The sequence below is a fragment of the Eupeodes corollae genome, chromosome 1 (genome assembly GCF_945859685.1).
Source record: "Eupeodes corollae chromosome 1, idEupCoro1.1, whole genome shotgun sequence".
In the NCBI taxonomy this organism is placed as follows: domain Eukaryota; kingdom Metazoa; phylum Arthropoda; class Insecta; order Diptera; family Syrphidae; genus Eupeodes; species Eupeodes corollae.
Window position 1 is genome coordinate 293771425 of NC_079147.1, and position 25279 is coordinate 293796703.

A 25279-nucleotide genomic window follows, 5' to 3' on the forward strand; every position below is an offset into this window, starting at 1 on the left:
CTAGTTTGAGAAAGCACTTTTTCATGACAAGAATTACTCTTGAAGGATTTGTCAATTCCTCGCAAGAGGCAGTAACCGCGAAAATTATTTTTTTTTTAAATTAAGGTAGCACAGGCAGGGATTGAACCCTAGACCCCTTGCATGACAGTCCAACGCAATAACCATCATGAGCGGGAAACAAGCGCGTTACCTAATATCTTCGACAAAGCGTTACCAAAATTCATTATGGTTTTTTTTTTTCCAACGACATCTCTTTCAAAAAGATATTGAGGGAGATTAAACCTGGACCAAATGCCTCCAATGAAATCAGCCACCTCATCGGTAGGAGAAAGCCACTGGCGGAAGTCCTGGTGAACAACAACATCGAACTAACATCAATAAATGACCAAGTGAACACTTTTGTCAACCACTTTGAACAGAGTTTCATACCAAGACCGTCAACAGACCAAGCCTTCCTGAACGAAGTGGAAACCTCCATCCAGTTGACTCAACAGCCAAACATTGTAGTTCAATTTGACGACAGCTGCAAAGCCGATGAACCTTTTAATATCCATAGATTCTGTAATCCTGAAGAAAAAATCACGATTTTATCTCTAACTTTTTTTTTGGTTGGTCATTATAACAATTCAAATATTTAAATCCACGACAAGAATTGATTCGCTAGCGGTATATTAACTAATTTTAAGTCGATATAATATTTGAAAGTTCGAACGATTAAACTAGCAAACATTCGCCATTCGTAGTTGAGTGAAACATTACAAGTCGAAAGTGTTTAGACGTTTGAAGCGAACCTAATTATTTCTTTCTTCTTTAATCGAAATTATCGGATTCATTAGATTTGACGTTAGATTCGATATTCATAATGAGTGCCGAAATGTCAGAGATTTGAATGCATTTAGCAACGGAAATAGTGTTCTCAAGTTCGAAATTTCGAACATTCTAGTATGAAAAGATAAATGAAATTCAGATCTCAATTTCCGATCTCCGAATAGCAAAGCTCATCTTTTCCGAATTCGAAAGATTTAACTTAAGAATCGAAATACACAGTTGGGCTTTAACATTTTAAAGAATCTTCCAACAGTATACCCCTAAGTCCGATCTATATTTAGTTGTTTTTGCTTAGAATCTCGTTTTAAGCTATTAATTCTCTCAGAGCAGAGGGCTTCATGATGATTATTGTGATCATGATCTTCGAGACGACCGACCGACGACGACGACATCAAAATCGATGTCTACGTCCACGACTGGTTAGTGGTTGGTTAGTATAGTTTGCTGTGCTTCGTGCATCACATCACACGCAAGTAGACCCCAACTCAAGTCATTCCGGTATCATCGTCATCGTCAGTTGTTTGCCTCTGCAGTAGCTTAGAGCGTTTTGAGTATTCAAAACGTCCAAAATAATCACATTCTCTCTGATACTGATTCAGTATTCAGACTTCAGAGTCTCAGTGTTAGATATTATATTCTTGTTTTTGGTTTTAGTTTTAGTGCGCCTCTCTCCCTCCGTGTTAAGTGTTAGAAATTCTCCAATAAAATTTTTTATTGATGTTTAATTTTAATTATTTATAAACCTAAACTAGAATCTGCAAGTTCATTTAATTGTTCATAGATTCGTGGAAAGCAGAATTGTACATACTCGTAGTTTTTATTTTTTGCAAACATTTGTGATTGTGAATATTAATTTGTTTAGCGACCTCAAGATTTTGTTTCTAATTAAAAGTGTAACAAATCCATGAAATTATAATTCGATTATCTATCGTCCGTGTTTCTGAATTGAATAATAATAAATTCTGAGTGATTTCGTAATCTGATAAAAAACCCAGAGTTGGAAATACATAAAATGTGGTGGAAGCAGGGTAAGAGATAAAAAATATGAATAGCTTAAGTTTTATTTTAATTAATTAATGGTCGTCTCGTCGTTTTTGTGTTTTCTAAAGGGGATTTTTGTGTTTTAACCAACTAGGCAAAACTACCTGTGTTTATTTTTAACATTATGACCTTTGCAGTTATTTTAAACAAAATTTAAGGTTTGGGAATATAGAAGTGCGAAAAATGGTCATGGAAATCAGGCGGGACTTTGAAGATTAACAGAGGCTGCGACTGCGGCTGTGGTGGTGGCGGTTTTGCGTTCAGAAAAACGAGTATTTTTGCCAGTGACTTATGACGTGCTCACCTTGACGCCTCGGCTGGGATTTTTTCCTTTTGTAAATAAATGTATATAGAAATACTTGTTATGATTACTTTGTGAGTAACAAGATTATGTTAAAGCTGAAGTAGCACAACTTTAAGAAGAATGTTAACTGTTGCAAAATGTTTCCTTAATTTCCTGGAATAACTTTACCTATACTACATTAGTGTAAATTAAACACACAACTTATGTCTGGTTATGAGTTTACTCATGGAGTCAAAAAAAATGTTAATTGTCTGAGGAATGGGATGTGCGTGTCAGAATAAAATTTAGAAAGTATTTTTTCGTTTCGAGTCCTTTCAACAAAATAATTACCGATAACGATAGTATGTTAACGTGTATTTGATATTTGTTTACATATTCATTTTGTATGTCAAATACCTAATTATTAAATCTGTTAAGTGATATATAAAGTATGTGATAGAAGAACTAGGAAGGTTGAAAACTTTTGTTTATTTATGTAGGTATAAAATATTTATTATAAAATACAAAACAAACAAAAGCTTTCTAGAATTACACAAATCGGCAAAGGTGAAATAACAAAGACGCAGTTTCTGTAAAGCTTAGGATCTACTTCGGTAGAAATTGTTGGGAAGATTATTTCTGTCACCATCATTCGTAGCAAAAGAATTTCCTAGACTTTTATATTAAATATCATGCAAACCCTCTTTTCCAAATGTTGGTGATTGTTATATAAAGCTGCATGCTTTTTCGCCAAAAGAAGAACATGTATTTATTTTAATTGTTTTAAATATTGATCTTTGATCTTAGAAATTTTCCGAAACTTTTTGGGGTTTTCAACTGTAATATGTCTGATTTATATTTGCATTTAAATAACGAGAGATTAATTTCATTTTGACTTCTTAGTTCCTTATTGAACAGCTTGTTGTGAAACGTCAAAATCAGTGTACACTATTTTTTAGCCGAAATTTGTACACTTCCTCGGAGGGAAAATTTCAACTAATTTGTGTAGGTGTATTTAGTTAATCAGAATGGGTTGACTACGTAGCCGACGGCTTAGTGAATGTCCACATTTTTTCTCACTAAATGACGAGCAGCTTGATGTTAAACTGTGAACCCCACAAGTTTGGGGTAAAGAAGTTTCTTTTGCTAAAATAGGATTATAGCATTAAATTAGATACAACAAATCCTGAATTCCAGCAATAATTGAATTTTAAGTTTTGAATTTAAATTTTGGTATTTCAATTTGTATGCACCTTTTATTTATTTATTTAATAGAAGAACGTATTTAAAATGGAAATATTGCTAAACTTGGTCTATTTTTTGTTTGTCTAGTTAAAGGAAACGTGCATAATTATATTTACTGCATACAAATTTCACTAAGGTATAATAAGCACAGATAAGGATTAATAGACTCATATAAATTTCAAAGGGCTCAACAAATCCTTCAAAATGTTGATAATTCAAGCTAAAACTAAAACCAATGATGCCCAATACATTGAACCACTATCGAGAAAATATTGTTAGCTTAGATTTGTCTACAGGACATTTAAATGTAAAGCTCAGTGTTTTAATGTTAGACTAAAAAAATGTGCCCCTAAATTTTAATTTTCGAGCTCTATATTCGTTAAGACGATAGAATTATGAAGTAATACCGTTTACATATAACATTTGATCACCTTTTAACATAATGCACTGTAGAGTGAGAATAGTTATTTATAGAAAAAAATTGTAAGCTAAAAGATTTAGGAAATTTTGACCTCTACAACTTTCGTTATAAAAATTTCCGATTTTAGCCAAATGTGCAGTAAATAAAAACAATGAACAAATTATAAAAAAAAATTTTTTTTCTATCTAATATATAAATTCTCCTGTCACAGTGTTAGATGCCATACTCCTCCGAAACGGCTTAATCAATTTCAATGAAATTTTGCATATATACATTCGGTAGATCTAAGAATAGGTTTTTATCTATTTTTTACATTTCTGAGTGCTTTTGTTTAATTGCATCAAAATCATGCAACGATCTTACCATATTATTCAGTGACGCCATGTGGAGGATTGATTTCTATTGAGGATCTTTGCATTATCATTGCCATCTTACCACTCAGTCATTTCGGTATTCATTCACCAAATCGAACTGCATCTGATTTATTAGACACTACAATACAATACTATTATCGATTATATACGATTGCCGTTTGCAATGCTCCACTAATGAATGAAGAACAAAGGAGGCTGAGGTGCTCATTTATCATTTAAACTGCACTAAATATTAAAAATAACCCAGACGCGGTACAAAAAAAACAATCACCATGGCCACAGTACTGAAACAGTGTAAAATTATCATATGGGAACATTCGCTTGAGCCGTTGAACAAGACATTGAAAGATATAAAAACAACGTTAGACTATTTGATGTGATTTCAGACAAACACTTCCCGAAATTTTAGCAGACAATGTGGATGTCAACGTATTAAATCTCAAGATACAATATTTGTTAAGAGGAGACTTGGTAACATACAAATCTATTGAAACAGTTTGTGATGCTACCGAATCTGTGAATTATCCAACTGAGTTTTTGAACTCATTGGATTTACCAGACATGCCACCGCATAATTTTCAACTGAAGGTTGGATTTCCGGTAATTTTGTTTCGCAATTTGAACCTACCACGGTTGTGCAACGGCACTAATTTTTTTCAAAATAACTTTAAAATTAATCAACGTTTTCACTTTTTTGAGAATTCGAAAATTTCAGAGAATTTAGATACACAATATTTTGTTAAGTTAAATGTAAATGGCTATCATTGGTTTTTATTTTAATGACCAACGGTTAACGGTGAAAGCTACAGTCAGCTGTAAAACGAGATTTTGTGCCCAGAATATCCTGATTTACCCATGTGTGCCTTTATTTATAGGGCTATCGTGGGACTTGGAACTGCCAAAAACTACAATTCAACAATATTCCGCCAGCAAAAGTGTGCTTCTATTCTCTTTTCTTCGGCGCAAGATTCCTTTTGTATCTTAATTAGAATTGAGTTATGATTCTTAAATTCCCATAGAAAGTCATTATAATCGGTCTGATTTGTCGAATTGGAAATGTTTACATTTTTCAACGATTTTAAGACCTGCTTTGTACGCCCGTACGTTAAAAGCTTTTTTCGTCGTTCATATCTTAAGAACCAGAAGAGATATCGACTTCAAATAAATGTTGTTATACAAATAATAATGCAGAAAGAACTCTCGAAAAAATACTCAAATACCAAACTAGTAAATTTAAAAAAAAAAATCAATTCACGGTTTTTTATAAATCAAAAAACTGAAATTAAAAAAAATAATTGCCACCTCGAATATTTTACGAACAAAAATGATTTTATCTCCAAATGATTTCCAAATGATTTCATGGAATGAAGAATAACGTTTTTGACCGTGTTTTTTTGGAATTCTATAGATAGTGTAGTGAAAATTCCCAAGAAAACGCATCGGAAGTAGCCAAATTTTTGTATTTAAAAATTGGTACAACTGAAAGAAAATCTGTCAGAATAATAATAAAAAAACACAAATACAAGAAAGTTTTGTGAAAATCAAAAGCTAAAATTAACTTCAGCAAAAATTAAATAACTAAAACTAATAAAATGCACAATTTTCAAGAAGAAATGTTAAAAAAACATCTGGAAATTTAGATTCTATAAAAAAAAAGTTCATTTAACAATTGCTTCAAGGAGGAGTTTTTTTGTAGACTACTACAAGTTTGAAGCTCGCTTCAATTATATATATACCTGAATCGAGAAGAAATAAGCTTGATTCGACTCGATTCCAGTGGGGGATCGGAGCCGGGACAAAATTTCTCAAAAAAACCCCGTGTGGAGGAGTTGGTGTTACAGATAATGCATTTTTCTATTTATTTGCATGTTAAGCCTAGTACATACTTGTGAACCATCTCGTGAACCCATACAAATTTCAGTTTTTGGTTCACCCGTGAACTTGCTCGTGAAGCTGAGTGGAGAACAAAGTGGAGAGTTTTCGTTCACGGGCAATTCATGTGCAAAATGTACGGGAACTGTTGGTGAAGCTTTGACATTTGGTTTGTTCATGTTCACAACGTGTACTCACAAGTGTGTACCAGTGAGCAATGTCAAAAGTTCACTTTCTCAACTGGCGAACGTTCACTTCACGAGGAAGTATGTACTAGGCTTTAGTGTACAAAAAATATAGTTTTGCTTTAATCAAATTAAAATAAAATGCACGAATTGTCAAAAAAAACGCACGATCTTTGTATATGAAAACCATAGTACTCTCATGAGCAGAAACTTTTAGGTCGACCAGATGCCGAGTCGTTGGCGTGGCGTTAGTATCGAAAGTGGAGAAATTCAGCGGGAGCGAGAGAAAAATATTATGTCCGTTCCCATAAGCAGCCAGCAGAATAAGGGAGATAGTTAATTTTCGACCCAAAAAGTCTACACAATTTCCTTCATTTTATTTGAGTCTATCCTCGTATAGCCTAGTACATACTTCCTCGTGAAGTGAACGTTCGCCAGTGGAGAAAATGAACTTTTGACATTGCTCACTGGTACACACTTGTGAGTACACGTTGTGAACATTTGATTTCAGCTTCACCAACAGTTCCCGTACATTTTGCACGTGAATTGCCCGTGAACGAAAAATCTCCACTTTGTTCTCCACTCAGCTTCACGAGCAAGTTCACGGGTGAACCAAAAACTGAAATTTGTATGGGTTCACGAGATGGTTCACAAGTATGTACTAGGCTTATATGTTTTCACATAAAGAGCTTCCATATGAAGGTTGATGAATTTGTTTTTGTTTTATTTATATCAACGCACTTTCTTTAACAAACAAAATGGCTTAATATTGTATCTAATAAGGGGATGAAACAAAATTTTGCATGCATAAGTCAGCTGTTAAGGATCTTTTACCGATATTTGTTTTTATTTACATTCATAAGTCTTGTTTTACTTGTGTACGATCTTTGTATATGAAAAATGGTTTCTATTATGTATAAAGCTACGATGCGTTCCATATAGATTTAACTTGTTCCTTAAAAGCTTTTTTCCTTTAGATAGCTTTATTGTAATTTCATATTAGAAGAACCAGGATGGAAAATAAATAAGATAAGAAAGAGGCAGACCATGAATGTTTAAATTGTAAGGTGATCGCCTATTGGTTGTGTAGCTAGGTAGCAGATAGGTGTCCAAAACGACCATAGAATAGTTCACTTGGAGTGCTTAGCTTAAAGCAGATAGATATAGTCTGTCCGATAATAATTGGCAGTACAGGCCTTATGGGAGAGCTTTTTAAAAATCAGTGGCGCGCTATTTTCTACACCATACCCAATTGAAGGAAACTCCTTTAAAAAGTTTAATAAAACACCCATGAATTTTCGATGGCATCCAACGTAGATCCCACAACGACCTACCTGGCACACACTTGAGCATGCACTGATCGTTCTCTGCTGCTTTTCAACCCTCATTAAATCACACACATTCAGAGTTGCCTTTTTCAATTTCTTAACTCACTTCGTATTTTTTTCTTACTTTTTCAATGGGTTTCTGTTGAGGAGCTTTTGCTTTGAGAGCTTTTTTAAAAGTTCTTAACGATGAGTGTTATCGTGTTGTGTTTTGACTTTTGCATTTCTTTTAAAGTTCTGGAAATCAGTTAAAATGCAGTTATAAAAATTTTATTTGAGGAAGTATATTATTTGCGTAGATTCTTGTGCCGGGCGGTAGGTTTGTTCATTTTGCGAGTTATTTTTGTGCAAATTAAAAATGGCTTCAACATCAACAGGCTCAAAGGACTTTAGTGCCGACAAAAAAAAGAAATAGTTGACGCGACAAAAGCTATTTGTAAGAACCTGCAAAGCAAAACCGAGGCTGTAAAGCAGGTTGTTGATATTTTTTCTGTATCTGAACGAACAGTATACAGACTTCTGAAGGAAAACAGCACCAAAGGCCACAACTCACCACCAAAAAAGAAAAATCAATCTGGTCGCAAAATTAAAATTTTCATATATAATTATGAACAAAATGAAATTTCAATGTAAAAAAGAAGAATGGTAACCCTGCAGTTATTTTTTTTAGCTTTTTCAAATTCAAAATGCGCATTACGGCAACCCTGTAAGAGCTTTATTGAGAAAAGTACTTATGCGTAGGAAAAGAGTGCGAACGAGATGCAGATATCCCTATCTTCCCTGTACTGCCAATTTTTATCGGACAGACTATAGATGTTATTGGTGGCTAGAAGGTACATACCACATTCCTTCTTAAGTTTTCAGCGCAAACATGGAGTTATTACGTTCAGTCTATTTTTTTCACTAAAGTTTAAAAAAACAAGCATACGAACAAGTACAAGAAATTGCTGTTCATGTGTTGTTTACAGTCAGGCTCTTGTGCGTTTTGGAATTTTGTTAAGAAGTGACACGTAAGCAGTAGTTGTAGAAGTTGTACGTAATACCTTTATAAATATGTACAATGTGTATGCGTTGAAAAAGTGATAGAAAATAGAAAATACATATACTCTCTCTGGCCAGTTTCTTTAACTTGTAGGTACTAAGTATTTATTTTTTTATATAGGCGAAGGCCAGTAAATCATGTGTGAAACAACCTTATTCGTAAAGAATAATATTTTAAAATCATACATATATACAAAGTTACCAAGATAATACTTCTTGATAGACTCTTTAAAATATATTGTTGATTAAATATATCATATAAATGTGTACCAAATGCATTAATTTGGATGAAAGATAGAAATGTAATTACAATTTTGTCAAAATAATGCGCTCTTTCGGGCTCATGCACACTAAAAATAATTTAAAAAATAATATTTTAAGGTTCAAAATTTTACCTGAAAAATAAGTTTGTCTTCAAAAATTTAAATGCCATTTTATAAATAAAAAAACTGTTGATTTTTAATTTTTTATTTTGAAAATCGTTAGAGCGGTTTTTTTTTAAATTAATTTTGTATATATAAAATTTTCCAATTTTGTTCTAAAAATATTTTTGGAATGCAGTTGTTTAGTGATTGTAAATACGTTTGAATTTCGTAAAAAATTGTTGACCCGTTTTTGAGATATAGAGTTTTGAAAAATAAAAATTCAATATTTTTTAAAAAATCCAAACAATTAAAAATTGCATTTTTATTAATCAAATATTGTTAAGGCAATATAGGAGCTTATTCAGAAAAAAAATTATTAAAATCATAAATTCATAAATTGCTGAGAAAATTAAAAAACAAAATAACGGTTCTATGATCGGTACCTTTCCTGAGCAATACAAAAATATGGTTTTCTTATAAAAAGAAGCCAAGTTAAAAAATAAAATTTTAGAGAAAATTTAAAAAAAAATCTATCGGTTTGTTTTTGAGAAAATTCGAATTTCCGGTTTTTGACCAAAAAAATTGTATGGGGGCCACTGTTAGTTTTGATCTTAAAAAAAAAATGAAAAAAATGCCTAAAGCGAATCTGCTCAAAACCTTAACTTCCAAGTTTGAACTCAATCGACCCAATGGTTTAGGCTGTAGGAGCGTGGACAGACAGACAAAACCGACCGGACGGAATCGCGGGACCCAGTTTTTTCGACTTCTCTACCATCGTAACATCATGTTTGATTAAAATCTCGAGTTCGAAATTTTGCACTAATGCAAAACTTGCCATATAGTTCCTATATGTCGCAAGTAAAAAATATTAAATATTAAAATATGAAATAAATCACTATTATACCCACAGATGTGCCAATTTAATTCAACACCTTCAATTTCCAATTAGATTGGAATTAGCAATGACTATCAAAAAGTCTCAAGACCAAACGATTTCCGTCTGCTACTTAGATTTGAGCATTTCATGTTTTTCACACTAAAAACTAAAAAATTATACGTGGCGTGCTCTCGAGTTGGCAAACCGTGCAGTTTATTTGTATTGGCGAAAGATTTGATCAACAATTGTACACTCTTTTGCATTAAAGGATCGATATTGTTTTTTTTTAAGTATTGTCATAATTAGCGATACATATGTGTATAATTTTAGAGAATTAATTTGTTTGGTGACTTGTTATTTTAATATTTTGAAACCGTTTACAGTGCCTTATACCTCTCCTCCCACTTATACACGTATACCACATCTTTACACACTTACAATAAGTTATTTATTTCTAGCAAAATATTTTCTAGAAATTATTTATATGACAAAACAACGTTTGTCAGGTCAGCTAGTTTTTTTTATAAAAATTCAACTGATAATTTTTTGAACAAAACACGAAAAAAAAACAAACAAGTGATGAGAAATGGTTTTCGACTCAAGTATATGGAGAAAAAAGAAAGATATTGACTTAAAATTATTTATATTTTAGTTAAAATTACAAGACAGACAAATCGACAGGCTGGATAGGAAGTTATCAGTGTGGGTTGCATCCCAGCCTCTATTTTTTAAACTATTTCCATTTCTTTCAAGGAGCACGTTATCCGTAAGAACAGGATTAATTTTTTCTTTCAAAGTTTGGAAAGTTTTCCAAAAAAAAAATATATGGTTTTTGAGTAAATCATTTCCTAGAATTTTCAAATTTAAAAGGAATTTTTAAGAAGCACTAAGCACATGTAATAAAAAACTTAAACTTTGTCGGAATTTTGTTTTAATATAATTTTCCTGCACTTAATCGTTAAAGTTATTATGTATGTACATACATATATCTGAAAACATTAATTAGCATCTACTTTTATTTAGCATCACAGATATTAATGTATGTATATAATTGATAATTGAAACTTTTTCCTGTGAGTTGCATTGCTTTTAATTCTAACTTTGTATTTCCCTTCTTTTGCAAAATGTATTTATGTAAATGGATTATTTAATTATGCAAACTTATTTAAAAAAAAAAACAATAAATTTAAAAAAAGGAAAAATTATATTTCAAAGTGGTCAATAATGTCTGATGTATATTTATTTATTTATATATTTATCAAACCGGTCTCCTCTCGCTGATGAACTTGTCCTGCAGATTATTATTAAAATTCAATTATTCGTTTTAAAATAACACATCATTTAGTTAAATGCGTCAAAAGAGAAACCCATTTCGCAATTAACACAAAATAAGAAGAAAAATATTGAATCATCACAAATTAAATGTTTGTTAATTTTTTTTGTTGTATTTTGTTTATGAAAGTGATTTTTAAAATTAACCTTACACATATGTAGATAAATAATAACGTATAATTGAGTACAACAAGAAATTGTATACCGGTATATACTCGTAGAAAGTTTTTCCCATGAATTGGATATTGTTGTTATAATTTTTAAACAAAAGGACAAACAAATTAAGTTTAAACTTTAGTCTGAACGACTAACATGAGGTAATTCATTGTTAAGGTTTTCTGTTTTTCATCACAATGATACCTACCCCGGGGTAATGGCCATAAATAAGTTGAAATTACTTTCAGTGAATAATGAGTAAGGTAAATAACTCTTGTGTGACGTATTGAAATGCACTAAATTATCCGGTGCACTGAACAGTTAAATGGAACTTGATGTTCAATTAAACTTCTCGCTTTACATTTAATTTCAAGTTTATATTTAGATTTACTATAAATTTGCTTTATAGTGACTTCACTTTCAGGTGCATTAAATGAAGTTGCTTGTTGAATAAAATAAAGTTTCTAAGTGATTAATGTTTAGAGATTTCAGCTCACATAAAATCACAATGCCATCAATCGTTCACGTGACTATCCATCCAAAGCTATCTGAATTAGTTTATGTTATTTAAATCCCCTTACCAGCTTAGCCTGCTAATGCTTATACCAGCTAATTGAAAGACTCTCAAGGTAAAGTTTGAGGTAGCCGGGTAGATATCCTTGGGAATCGAATTAGAGACGTACTCTTATAATTGGTTTTGAAATTTTGTATGCTGAACTTGCTTGGGACTCCTATACTCTGCATACATTATAGTTGGCCTTAAGCCTTTATTATTTAAAAAAAAAAAAAATTGGTTTAAGGTCCTTTTGCTTATACGGTTCATAATACAAAGACCCTTGCACCAAACTCAAACCCTAACATAATATTCGTTCAGTGGAACATAGTTTTTGATTTAGAAAAATAGCATAATTATATTCAAGTGCATCATAAGGAATTTAAACACTCATTGTGACAAAACGTTGATTCAATTCAAACATCAACTTCAACAAATCAAACCCAACAACGAAATCCTTCTTCATGCTAATGAGGATCCGGCTCGAAGGACCAATTATAAATTCGACAATTCGTAAATTAAACTCCTTACCACTGGTGGGTGGAAGTAAAAATCACGATATGGTAGTTTGCCATTTTAATAGCAAGTGAAGTTTATTATTATGAATTTCCTAGTTTTATACAAAATAAATGCTTACTGAACTATTTTAAAATAAATAAATACTGACAAAAAATGAAATATGATTATGTTGCTTTTTTTTATATAATAAGCGCACACTCAAGGGGATATATTACCCTTATTATGTAGACACAGTGTGAGCACTAGGAAAGCGAGAGAGGGGTTGAAAGGAGATGTCGGTGCACATTGGTTTTGAATTCCTGAATATTGCAATAGCTGGGAAAGACATAGTGTGGCAAGGCATTCCACATTCGCATAGTACGGTTTAAGAACGAATCTCTGTACTTGACAGTACGACCGAAGATGGGCTCGAGGGTATATTGATGAGCATTCCTAGAAGCGCGAGTATTACGGTTGAACTGTTTAAGGGGAGGAATGCAGCTGGCTATTTCTCTAGAGCATAAACCATTAAAATAACGGTAAAACAGGGTGAGACAAGAAACATTTCGACGATGTTCAAGTGACGTTAATGATCTAATGATGGTAATATCACCAATCAATCTAAATGCTCTACGTTCAATACTATCCAAGAGGCTTAAGTAAGTTGCAGGAGCACCAGTCCAGATATGGAAGTTATACTCAAGCTTTGGACGTATATAAGTCTTGTAAATAACAGCCAGATCAGAGGGGGAGAAAAACTTCTTGCATCGCCTTAGAAAACCCAAACATCTTGCGGCATTTTTGGCGACATCGCGTATGTGATCGTTCCACAAAAGGTGGTTGGTGATACACATACCAAGAATATCGAGATGTTCAGTTTCCTCGATGCAAGTGCCATTTATGGATAATGGCAGGGGGTATATTTCGCTTTAACGATACAAGACAGCATTGCGTTTTCGAAGCATTAAATTCCACTCGGTTTCTTATTCCTCATTGTACAATGCTGTTTAGGTCGGAATTTAATGAGCTTATCATATTTTGTCGTTGCAGTTCCACATCCGAAGAAGAGGTGTGAATCTGAAAACGAATATGAAAAGCTAAGAGTACTATCGTCAGCGAAACAATGTATTGGATTAGATGTTGCAGACAGGAGATCATTAATAAAAATGAGAAAGAGTGTTGGAGATAGAACAGAGCCCTGGGGCACACCAGCATTTATTTTGTGGTTTTCAGACTTGAATCCATCCAACTTGTATTGAACGATTCGAAAGGTAATTACTAATCCAATGAAGGAGGGATTCATGCAGACTGAAATCACGCATTTTCGATAAGAGAGTCTGATGCCAAACCCTATCAAATGCTTTTGAAATATCTAGTGCAATAATCTTACTTTCTCCAAAACTATGTAAAGATTTGTTCCACTGTTCGGTGAGATGAACCATAAGATCACCAGTGGACCTATTGCTACGAAAGCCATACTGTCGGTCATTAAGAAGCTTCCGTTCTTCAAGATATTTCTTGAGCTGATAATTAATCAGCGTTTCCATGGCCTTGGAAAGAAGGGACGTAAGTGCAATCGGTCGATAATTAGACGGTGAGGAAGATTCGCCATTTTTGGGAATAGGCTGCACAATTGCAGTTTTCCATCCGCTCGGAATGAGACCTGAGGAGTAGGACAGAGTACGAGTGCGAAAAAAGATTTGCCCCATAGAATCATTAACTCGCTCAAGTACAGGCGGAGTCATAACACTCACTGGCAGAGTTGAATTGGCGGCGAACTGCCTAGCAAAGAGATTTGCTTTCTCTAAAGAGCTAACAAATGGAGTATCATTCACAACGAGCGTAGGAACCGAGGAAGAATTCCTCATATTTTTTACAAATGACCAAAAATTTTTACTGCCTTTGGGACATTGCAGTATTTTTTGCCGTAATTGTTGGTCATGTAAAAATTTGGTCCGTCGAATATGGGCGTTGCAGGCCTTCCTGGCTTGCTTGAACTTATTCCGGTTTTCCTCAGTTGGATTGTCTTTAAAACAACGGAAACTTACCTTCTTAACCCTAATAACCTCTTTACAGCTCGCATCGAACCATGCGTTTTCCTTAGGTCTGATGCTTTTAACCCTATTCGGGATAAAAGTTCTCATTCCCAGGAGAATCAAACTTTTGATCATATCAGCGCTGGCGTCAACGTCACTATCGAGGAAGCATAGTGACCAGTTAAAGATCCTGAAGTAATTGTTGAGACCGTCCCAGTTGGCTTTCTCGTATTGCCAAACGGTTCTCATAGGAGCTCTTTCTTTAACTGGAGAGTTTTTACACGAGAAATTTGCTGATATGACACAATGGTCAGATGTGCCTAGAGGAGATAGAACACTAGTAGTGTACTTACCAGGGTCAGAGGTAAGAAACAAGTCAAGAGTGTTTTCTGCTCGACCTACCACGTCCGATATTCGAGTGGGCTCGTTGCTTAAAAAAGTGCATGGCATTGCGTCGCGACGACGACGACAACGCGTGCAGTGCTTTTTGTTAGAAGTGTCATATTGATTTTAATATTGCTGTTGTTGTTACAACGTAGTGCTGTTTGAGGGTGGTGTCATTTTCGTTGGATTGTTTCTGTTGTTGTCACAACACTCATAAAAATAGTTTTTAAATAATCGGTGTTCTTAGTTTTCAACACATTTAATATACATAAATAAATACAAATGGATTTCGAAACTCGGGATGTGCTTGAAGATGACATGCGAATCCTTGACATTTTAGAAGTTTGCATTCCTCGCCAAAAATACGACAGAAATTAATAGTTTTCTTCATTTGGTCATCTTCCGTTTTACAAATGATTTGGGTTACCAAAGAAAATATCAATTGTGGTTAAAGCGACATCGTTAATGATTGATTTGCGGTTCTATGGAACTGGCAGAAGTTTGTCGAAACCGAAAACTTTATACATTTAAACGATTCAAAATGCTAAAATGTTTTTAACCAATATAGTAGCAAGATGCGTTGGATTAAGTCATGATGCAGCGATTTTCAAAATGAAAAATGTTTTTTAAAGACCGTGTAGCCCAGAAAGTCCTATAGAATTCGTTTGTGTAGCAATTTTTTTTTTAAGATAAGATGATTCAGCTAAATTCGAAAAACTTATTTGATGACGCCACTTCTTAACCAAGGGTGGATCCAGACTTTCAATCTTAACATAAAAATGAGTTTTTGAGCACCGTTTACAAATGTTCTTTAAATTTCTCTAAGGGAGGCTGAAAATATTTAAATAACATAATGTGAATCTTTACCATTACATATGCATTTACATATTTCAAAGACTGATAAGACAACTTAAGTTATTAGATTAGAACACTGTTGTCCAGCGAGATATAGGGCAGGTTCAGACAACATCAGAGACTTCATTTGCAGTCAACTTCATTCTTTGAACGTACATTTGCCCAAGTTAATTAGTTTTTCAAGTGTCACGAATTTCAAATTCAGAACTTTACTTTACAAACCTCTTCTTTAAGTTCATAGCACAAAAGCTCCCAACATCATTATTGCCTACAAAACACTCCCCAGACAAGTCCATTACGTTTTGTATTTTGTATTGTAAAAAAATACCTATTACTTATTTGTTTTCCAAATTTACAAGGAACTTTTTTAAAGAAAGCATTATATGAAGTTGTGCAGAAAATAAATAAATCATTGAGTAATAAAGTTCAGCTTTTAGTTGAATAAAAAAACATGATCAATTGTCATTTTGACATAAGTTAACTTGACTTGATAGAGGGAGATTTTTCTTGAATAACTTTCCAGTCAACTTTCCAATAAAGTTGCCTTAATTGGAAGGCAATTTTTTGGCAGCTGGCCAATCAGATGCTGGAAACTTGCGTTACCTTCAAGTACCTTATGTAATCTGAACCTGCCCATAGTCTATTTATAACTATTTATCTTGAAAGGTGTCATGATGTTTAGTGCGTTAGACTGTCATGCCAAAGTTTTTTTGCAGGGGTAATGCCTCTGCTCGGGATCGAAAAACCCAAGAGTTACCTAGGAGAATTCTTTTTTAACGATCTAAACGATCTAAATCATATCAGTATAATCAGCCTCTCACGTTTCGTAAGGGACTCAAGCTGGTTCCATTGAGCTTAGGAGGAATCCTCAAGATTCATGTGGTATCACAATGGGCCATTTAACTTCCGTAATTGTGTCCGTTTCCATCTTGAACAGCCACTATAACCTCTTGCGAGGAATTGACAAATTCTCCAAGAGTAATTCTTGTCATGAAAAAGTGCTTACTCAAATTAGCCGTTCGGATTTCTAAAAACTTCATCAGCCCTATTGTGAGATTCACGTGAACAAGATTCCTCCCGAAAAAAATCCCTTTTTTCAATTCGCCGGCGGTGAGTTTCGGGCTGAAAAAAATGCATGTTCGAAAGATTTCCCTTATTTGGAGCACCAAATTTAGGCAATGTGAAATGTCATTTGGCGCTAAAATTTCCACTTATTTTTAAGAGGTGAACAGATTGAGCTGGAAGAGTTACAAATTGAAATGATGAAACAAGAAAGAAAAAATTGATAAGTTTAAGTTGTTTTTGTTTGAAACTTTGGAAAACATTTTGATGTGAACGAAGTCAACTAAACTTACAAATTTTAGAGAGAAAACTGTTTGGTTCTTTAATTTATTTTATCGTACATAAGTGCAATAAAGTACATAGTTTCTCTAAAAATTAAATAAAAACAAATTAAGGTAAACAAATAAGTTGTAAGAGAGTGCCTCTCACAAACTACACTTTACAGAATCCTTTTTTACTTCAGTTCTCTAGAGATTCAAAGCTTTTATATTAAACTAGCTGCCCCGGCAGATTTCGTACTGCCTCAATCGATAAATAAAAGACCTAAACTTTTGTATAAATTAATTTCAAAACAAACAAAACGTTTTGAATAAAAAAGCATTTTTTTGATGAAGCATGAAGTTTTATTACTATTTTCGACACATCATGTTGCTTACTTAAAAAAACAGGGGTGGAATCGGCTAAGGTGATTGTTGATTATCAATTTTTTGATAGTCAAATTGACTATCATTTTCATTCCGTCTGTTTAACATGATACAACTCAATTCAATTCGATTGAACAATTTCAGATTCAAATTGCAAGAATTCGTTGTTGCCTTGTTGAAATTTTAAATTGATTCTTATAAAATATCTAAATAAAAGTTTCAAATTGGCCGATTTCGAATAAAATTCTTACTTTTCTTGCTTTTTTCGAATGTCGTAAGCTTTGTCGGTCACAGGAATGTGTTTTTTAAAAGAAACAAAGTGAACTAAGAAAATTTGTCAGTCGTTTGTGTAAGCGTCTGGTAGCTCTATTCGGAATAAACAAATTTGTTTGAAAACGATTATCACATTTTTTTGTGATAGCTTTTTAGGTATCAATTTGACTATCACCTTATGTAGATCAAATTCGATCATTTTGATTGTCATTTATCAATAATCACCTTAGCCGATTCCACAACAGAGTTTTTCTGAAATATTGGCTATTTATAAGGTTTATATTTTATTAACAGACACACACTGTTATGATACAGTTTGTTAATCAATTTAAAGGTTTCTTATAAACTATATTTTTTTTGTTTTGTGGTGCATAAATAAACAAAGAAGATGGGTTTCCGACGTTGATTCAAAGGCTATCCTTGCTATTTATTTATTGTCATCGCAAAGGCCAGACGTACTGGAAATTGTAAGCGTTTAAAATAGAATGGTAAATCCGTTGGAATCATTGGTTTATACGGGATCAAGACATCCTTTATTTTGTATTTTCCTTTTATGATTGTTGCCTCAATTACGTTATTCATCAGCTTTTTTACAGCCAGTCTTGTTCCATTGCATAGTCGAGGTTGATTAATGTTACGCAGCATGATGACAACTGATCCTACTTTTAACTGCAAATTATGAGGTGGTAATCCAGGCAATTCCAGTGAATTTAAAATCTTCGTGGGATAGTTGACTGTCCTAGAAGAAAATTCTGAATGGTCGCATTGAGATCCTCGACATATTTATTTTTCGCTGCCAATATTGCTTCTTCACCCAAGCAATTACGTTTATTGAACTTTTGCGCTATATCTGGGAAAACACACTGAATAAGCACCTCTTTTGAATCTGTGATGTGACAGAAAGCAGTGGGTAATGTGATGAATCCGGTCGAGGTGTCCATTGCAACTTTATTATTTAAAATATTTAACAACTGCTTCGCAAACACATTTGCAGTTTTATCATGTTACAAAAATACTCGCATGTTAGTTGTTAATTGGAGTGTCTTTACGTACTACCACAAATTCGATGATTTTAGTTCATCAGCAACAGTTGATCGGAGAGTCTGACGAAAATCACCTGACAACAAATTCATGGCCCAACCAAAAATATGTTGGTTGTCACGAAGATCTTTCAATGTCCAGCGCCTCCAGTGACCTCTTATGGGCCATTGTGCATTCATCCCAAACAAATAATTTACATTCCTGTAGAATCTTGGCCATTGCGCTATTTTTTGGCAATGTTGCTAATTGGTGTTTCGGTGATTTGCATGTTTAATGGTAATTTCAAGGCAGAATGCGCCTAACTCTTTGACGTAAGGAACACACCTAAATTGCTTAGACAAGAGTGAGTGATTATAATTTAATATGAACTTTATAGAATAGCAATAAAGTTCAAATTGACTCTATAAAAAACGTTTGTATGGGATATAGAAAAAGGCTATTTTTATGGTTTTCCCGGAAATTATTTGATTTTTTCTCGCCTTTTAAACCTTCCCTAGGCCTCCACGAACATTTCAAGACTAAGATTAGATAAATCCTTTCAGCCGTTCTCGAGTTTTAGTGAGCCTAACGAACAGCAATTCATTTTTATATACATAGATAGATAGATAGATAGGTTAATAGATTAATTAATATTAAATTAATGGATACGAAACGTTCATTGTTTTTGAATTCGCTATTAGTTTAACGAAAGTGTCTCTTTTGTTGTGTTTGGGACATTTATGTATTTTAAAAATTCGTGTTTGAGTCTGAGTTCTAGAGCATCCAAAGCAAATTCATTTCAAAAATTAGGTTTCCTTATTTTTAAAAATCTTAAAAGTTATTGTATTTTATAGAAAATCAATTTGAAAGAAAAAAAAACTTTAAGAAAGACTTAGACTATTTATGTGTGTTAATATAAAATAAGAAGGAATTGAAGTCAAGTTTTAGGAATTTACAGAGAACTTATTATCAAATTGGCGATCTTCTAATCAAGGTTACTTCTTAAGAGCCCGAATATTTGCTCTTTTTCTCATTAAAGATCTTATGAAAACAATTTATAACATTTCAAAAGATTTTTCCAATTCTAAAGTATGTGAAAACAGAGGTTTTAGTTGTTGAATTATGCGTATGAGAAACCTATACAAAAATTAAAATCAGTAGTTTTTCAACATTAACTGACTGCTTAATTTTAAGCAAAACTAGTAACGGTAAGAACCGTTTATATAAAACCGGTTTCCGAACGGACAAATTAAATATTCTAAATCATATGATCTGTTGGGGAAAACCGGTTCTTCCCAACTCTTCACCCAAGTGTTTCTGTATCTCGTCTAACCACAGGGCCAAAATTATTCAGTGGACCAATTGGGAACAAATTGGTTGGCTGTGAAAAACTACCGCAGGTTCAATTTGACCCTGTAGATTGCCTCATACCTATTATTGACAGAAAATTCCTGAGCAAGAATCAAATGTACCTACTTGGCATTTCTGTTGCCATCAATACAGGTACTATTTCAAAAGATTTGGCGGCCCGTGATCCTGGCCCTTTTTCACATTCAAGGTGGTTTTTGAAACCATCAGAGTATCACGGTATCTATATATGTATGTATCTCAAAAACTTGTGATTGAGCGGAACACATTTTTCGCTCATCCCGAAAATTTGCTTGTTGCAATGATAGTTGATGAAAGTAGATATATCAGAGAACTAGGGTTGCGCCGAATTTGGAAAGCACGATAGCTTATGAAGGAAAAGCCAATTCGAAATTTCAACACTCTGAAAATAAATTTCGTTGCGATACAGACTATGCGGACATGATTTGTTGGGACACATGTAAACTTAATCCTCCTTCCCTTTTAAGGAGAAGAAGTTAAACAACTGATACACTCTGGCACACCTCTGGCACCTGATTTCGATGATGATGTGTTAAGCTCGTTTCTGAAGCTTCAAAAAAAGTGTGTGGAGTAGAGGCAAGAGATGGCTTGATAAGAACCACCCTCCTGTCACGGTCCATTATGCCTGAATTTTTAATAAAATCGCACTTTAAAGTGCAAACTATTTAAAAAAATTGTTTTTGTTTTGTTTAATTATTATAACTTCCCATAGGAAGTTATTGTAATGGGTCCGATTTGTCAAATTGAAAATTTTGACATTTCTCGACGTTTCAAGGTCCCTAGAGTCGAAATAAAAGATTTTTAGAAAGATGTCTGTGCGTGCGTATGTACGTACGTTTGTACGTCCGTACGTCCGTACGTTCGCGACGTTTTTTTCGTCGTCCATAGCTCAAGAACCAGAAAAGATATCGACTTCAAATAAATTTTGTTATACAGATAATAAGGCAGAAAGATGCAGAAAGGGCTCTCAAGAAAATTGCGTTGGTGGTTTTTTTTACCATAGCAGTTTGAAAAAAAGGTGAAAATTTTGGTTAACCCTAAAAATCTTACGAACCAAAAACGCTAGAGACTTGAATTAAATTTTATGTAATATATTGTAACATGATACCAAACAGGTATATTTTTTGAAAAAAATCAATATAACGGTTTTTTTTTTAAATCAATAAAACTGAAAAAAAAAATTTGTCACCTCCAAAATTTTACGACTGAAATATGATTTCATCTCTAAAACAATTTTGTGCAACGAAGAATAATGTTTTTGACATCTGATAAAATTTTGAGAAAAATCTTATTGACAGTTTTTTTTATAAAAAATAAAAATCTAAAAAAAACATTACTCAAAGTTGGTAAAAATTGAATATCGATTCAAATATCTTTTCAAAAACTTAAAATTAAGAATTCAAATTTATTTTATCTTATAAGGAATATTGTTTTCAACATTTTGAAAAATTTTGAGAAAAATCGAATTGACAGATTTTTTACAAAAAATAAAAACCTAACAAAAAAAATAATAAAAGTTGGTAAAAATTGATTTTCGACTCAAATATCTTTTCAAAAATTTGAGATATTGGCTTTGATTTACTTTAATCTTTCAAAAAATATTGTTGTCAACATTCAGTTAAAGTTTAAAAAAAATCGAATTCACAGTTTTTTTACAAAAAATAAAAACCTAAAGAAAAATGTATAAAACTTGGTGAAAATTGATTTTCGGCTCAAATATCTTTTCAAAACTTTGAGATAATAGCTTCAAACTAATTTTATCTTATAAGAAATATTGTTTTCAATATTCGATAAAATTTTGAAAAAATCGAATTGACAGTTTTTTTTACAAACTTCGTAAAAATTTACTTTCGACTCAAATAGCTTTTCAAAACTTAAAAATATTGGCTTGAAACTTATTTTATTTCACAGAAAATATTGTTTTCGATATTCAGTAATTTGTATATAAAAATCCAACAGTCCGTTTTTTCATTAAAAAAAATCTACAAAAAATAGTACGCAAATTTGGTAAAAATTGGTACGAGTACATATATACAAGCTTTGAAGCAAGACAAATCGACAGACGCGATGGGAAGTTATCAGTGCGGGTCGCATCCCAGCCTCTTTTTTATATACTTATATGTATAAGTTCATGGCTCCACCCTGGACCATTTATTGGTCAAAAGTTGATGAATTTTTGCTTTTTGTGCCTATTCCAGCAATTAGAATAGGGCTGGTATTTCGATTGTTGGTCCTCAGTTAAAAGTAGTTTGTTTATCAACAAAGTTTAAAGCAAAAAGATGCAAATTTTATTTTTTGTATTTTTATTTATAAACAATAAATGACTAAAAATATAAGAAGAGGTCATACCCATTAACGCAATACGATCAGTTTTGAATTCAAGAAAATTCCCCCCCCCCCTCTGGATCCACCATTGTCCTTAAATAACATAGCTCAGCAGAAGTACTATTCAATGAGTGATAACTCTGTTTTAGAGATGTAAAAAGGGGCTTCGGATTTTAAAACGAAGTTTTCGGATATTGGCCTACGGTGCCCGTTTAACATTGACTACTGCCTTGACATATTTGATTACTGTCCTGAAAGTCAAGATTTTGGTAATGAAGATATTGAATCTGTTAAGTTTTCTTTCTTTGGTTTGAAATTTCAACAAGAAGTGGCTTCCAAATCATGGTTGTTTGAACCTCAAATATATATCGACACAACTAAAACATATTGTTTGGAGGTACTTTATGGGTTGGTCTAATAACTGTTTGGTACTTTTTTAACAACAATGCTGGTCAGAACGTGACAGTCAAATCTGAGCGCTTCATCTTACAGCCCGTGCCACAACTGATTTATTGAAGAAAAAACGTTTGGTGACTTCATGGTATCACGTAACTGACCCGTAAATCGACCTCCAATATGGTGTGAACTAACACATTTTTCTATTTTCTGTGGGAATATGCGAAGTCGCTAATCTACTCTAACTGAAACAGTTAGCCGCTTGGAGAATAACATTTTTCGCATTATCGCCAATATACGGCCACAAATGTGGGAACAATTTAATTAAAAATAGACTTCTACGTTAGACAACGTCCGCGCCAGCCGTGGTTAAAAATTGATCATTCAAATAAATTATATTTTATGTTTTATTCCATTTCAAAGTTCTAAAATTAAAAAAATATTACTCATACGCCTCAGAGTACACTTATTTAATACTTACAAATTTAATTCATATTTATAGGTTTGGTGCTTTTGGCATGCATTACAACAGTTGTAATTGCTCAGGGATCAGCAACATGGCAATCAAGGCCGTTGCCGGCGGCGTTGGCTTCATCGACAGGTGTAGGCCAATCTCAAGCACCTTTGGATTTTTTAAAAACCATATCAAAAGGAGCTGAAGACTTTTCATTGGAATTATTTTCAACCGTATGCCAAGAAGTTGCAGGCATCAAGAAAAATCTTATGATTTCACCATTTACAGTATGGGCATTATTATTGCTTGTTACCGAAGGCTCAAGTGGAGAAACCTTAAATGAACTCCAACGAACACTGCGACTTACCAATGATAATCTAGCCCTTCGTCAAGGTTATCGAGCTATTGAAAAAACACTGAGGTAAAAACGAAAAATTAATCGCAAAAATGTTTATATTTCTTAAGATTATCGTTTTTAGAGTGAACACATCAACTATTGAAGTTTCAACAATGCAGACCATTTTCTATGATTTAAATCGTCCACTGAAAAGAGATTTCGAGGAAGTGATTGAACAACAATATCAAGCGAATTTGAAACCAATCAACTTCTTTGATCAAGCAAAAGCACAGGAGGAAATCACTAAATATATTGAGCAGGCTACAAGAGGTCTGATTAAGCCATCATTTAGTTCTAAGGATCTGGAAGATGGGCAAATGGTTATGATTTCATCGATTTTCTTTAAAGGACAATGGAAGGTATAAGTGGTCATAGGTCATGTTTTTTAATGACTTTCTTATAAGTTCTCTTTAAACTTTTTAGCTTCCATTTAATACATCTTTTACTAAAGAGGAACCATTCTATGATGATGATGGTAATGTTGTTTCACAAGTTCAAATGATGACCCAAACAGCACCTTTCAACTATGCACCAATCGTCGAAATGCAATCCCATATCTTGGAGCTTCCCTATGGCAAGGAAGATCGTCTCTCTATGCTGATTATTGTTCCCAAAAAGGGTAAGTTCTCTTATTGACTTTAGATTGTTTATTTTATTGTAAATTTTTTTTTTCAAAAAAGGTGTCCGACTTAATGATGCTATTCAAAAGCTTCGAAATGTTGGCTTGGAAAGAATTTTCAATGAACTCAGAGACAAAGAAATTATAAATACTAAATACGACGCTGATGAAGTTGAAGTATTTTTACCCAAGTTTACAACAACAACAAGCATCAATTTAAATTCAGTTCTAGAAAAGGTATTTTTATTTGTTAATTAATATTTTCAAAAAAATATTTAAAATTATTCTTCAATTTTTTTAAGATGGGAATACAAGACGTCTTCCAACCAAACTATGCTAATTTAACAAAAATCTCAGACCAGCCACTTTATCTATCAAGGGTAATCCATCAAACTAAGATTGAAGTTAGTGAAGAGGGTACAGTTGCTGCTGCGATTACAGTGGGAATTTTCGCTAACAAAGCGTCACCACCGAGATTCTATTTAAATAGACCATTTGCGTACTTAATTGTGGAGAAGACTACAAGGTCCTTACTGTTTTGTGGACAAGTAACAAAACCAGTTTTTATAAAATAAAAGAATATTATTAACAAAATTAAATTAAAAGTTTTAAATAAAATTAATTAATTAAGATTAAAATAAGTATTTTTTTACTAAACAAAAACAACATTTATTTTAAAGATGTGAAATGCTGCAGTAGGAGAGAGTCATGGAACTTTCTACTGTTACTGGGTTTACCAATGGGCAGGTTCAGACGACATAAGGGACTTGAAAGTTAGGCAAGTTTCTACTATCTGATTGGCCAGCTGCCAAAAAATTGCCTTCCAATTATGGCAACTTTAATGGAAAGTTGACTGGAAAGTAAGTCAAAAAAAATCTCCCTAACTATCAAGTCAAGTCTACTTCTATCAAAATGACAGTTGATACAATGTTTTTTTTCATTCAACTGAAAGCTGAACTTTATTACTCTATGATTTATTTACTTTCCGCACAACTTTATTTCATACCTTCTGTAAAAGGGTTCCTTGTC

At 33.0% G+C, this 25279-nt stretch overlaps 1 protein-coding gene across 1 annotated transcript; it reads left to right on the forward strand.

Moving 5' to 3' along the window:
• Nucleotides 1-1258: 1258 nt before the first annotated feature.
• LOC129940405 (serine protease inhibitor 77Ba-like) lies at nt 1259-24891 on the forward strand. The gene is made up of 6 exons (XM_056048726.1): nt 1259-1856; nt 23283-23655; nt 23714-23990; nt 24055-24250; nt 24312-24487; nt 24553-24891. The coding sequence occupies exons 1-6, from the start codon at nt 1841-1843 to the stop codon at nt 24823-24825; spliced, it is 1311 nt and encodes a 436-aa protein (XP_055904701.1). The 5' UTR covers nt 1259-1840; the 3' UTR covers nt 24826-24891.
• The last annotated feature ends 388 nt before the right edge of the window (nt 24892-25279 follow it).

Bases quoted from the DNA above. Each gene is read 5' to 3' on its own strand.
- LOC129940405 (XM_056048726.1), top strand. The intron at 23,656-23,713 runs GTAAAAACGAAA...TATCGTTTTTAG, and splicing joins GCTATTGAAAAAACACTGAG to AGTGAACACATCAACTATTG. The intron at 24,251-24,311 runs GTAAGTTCTCTT...TTTTCAAAAAAG, and splicing joins GATTATTGTTCCCAAAAAGG to GTGTCCGACTTAATGATGCT.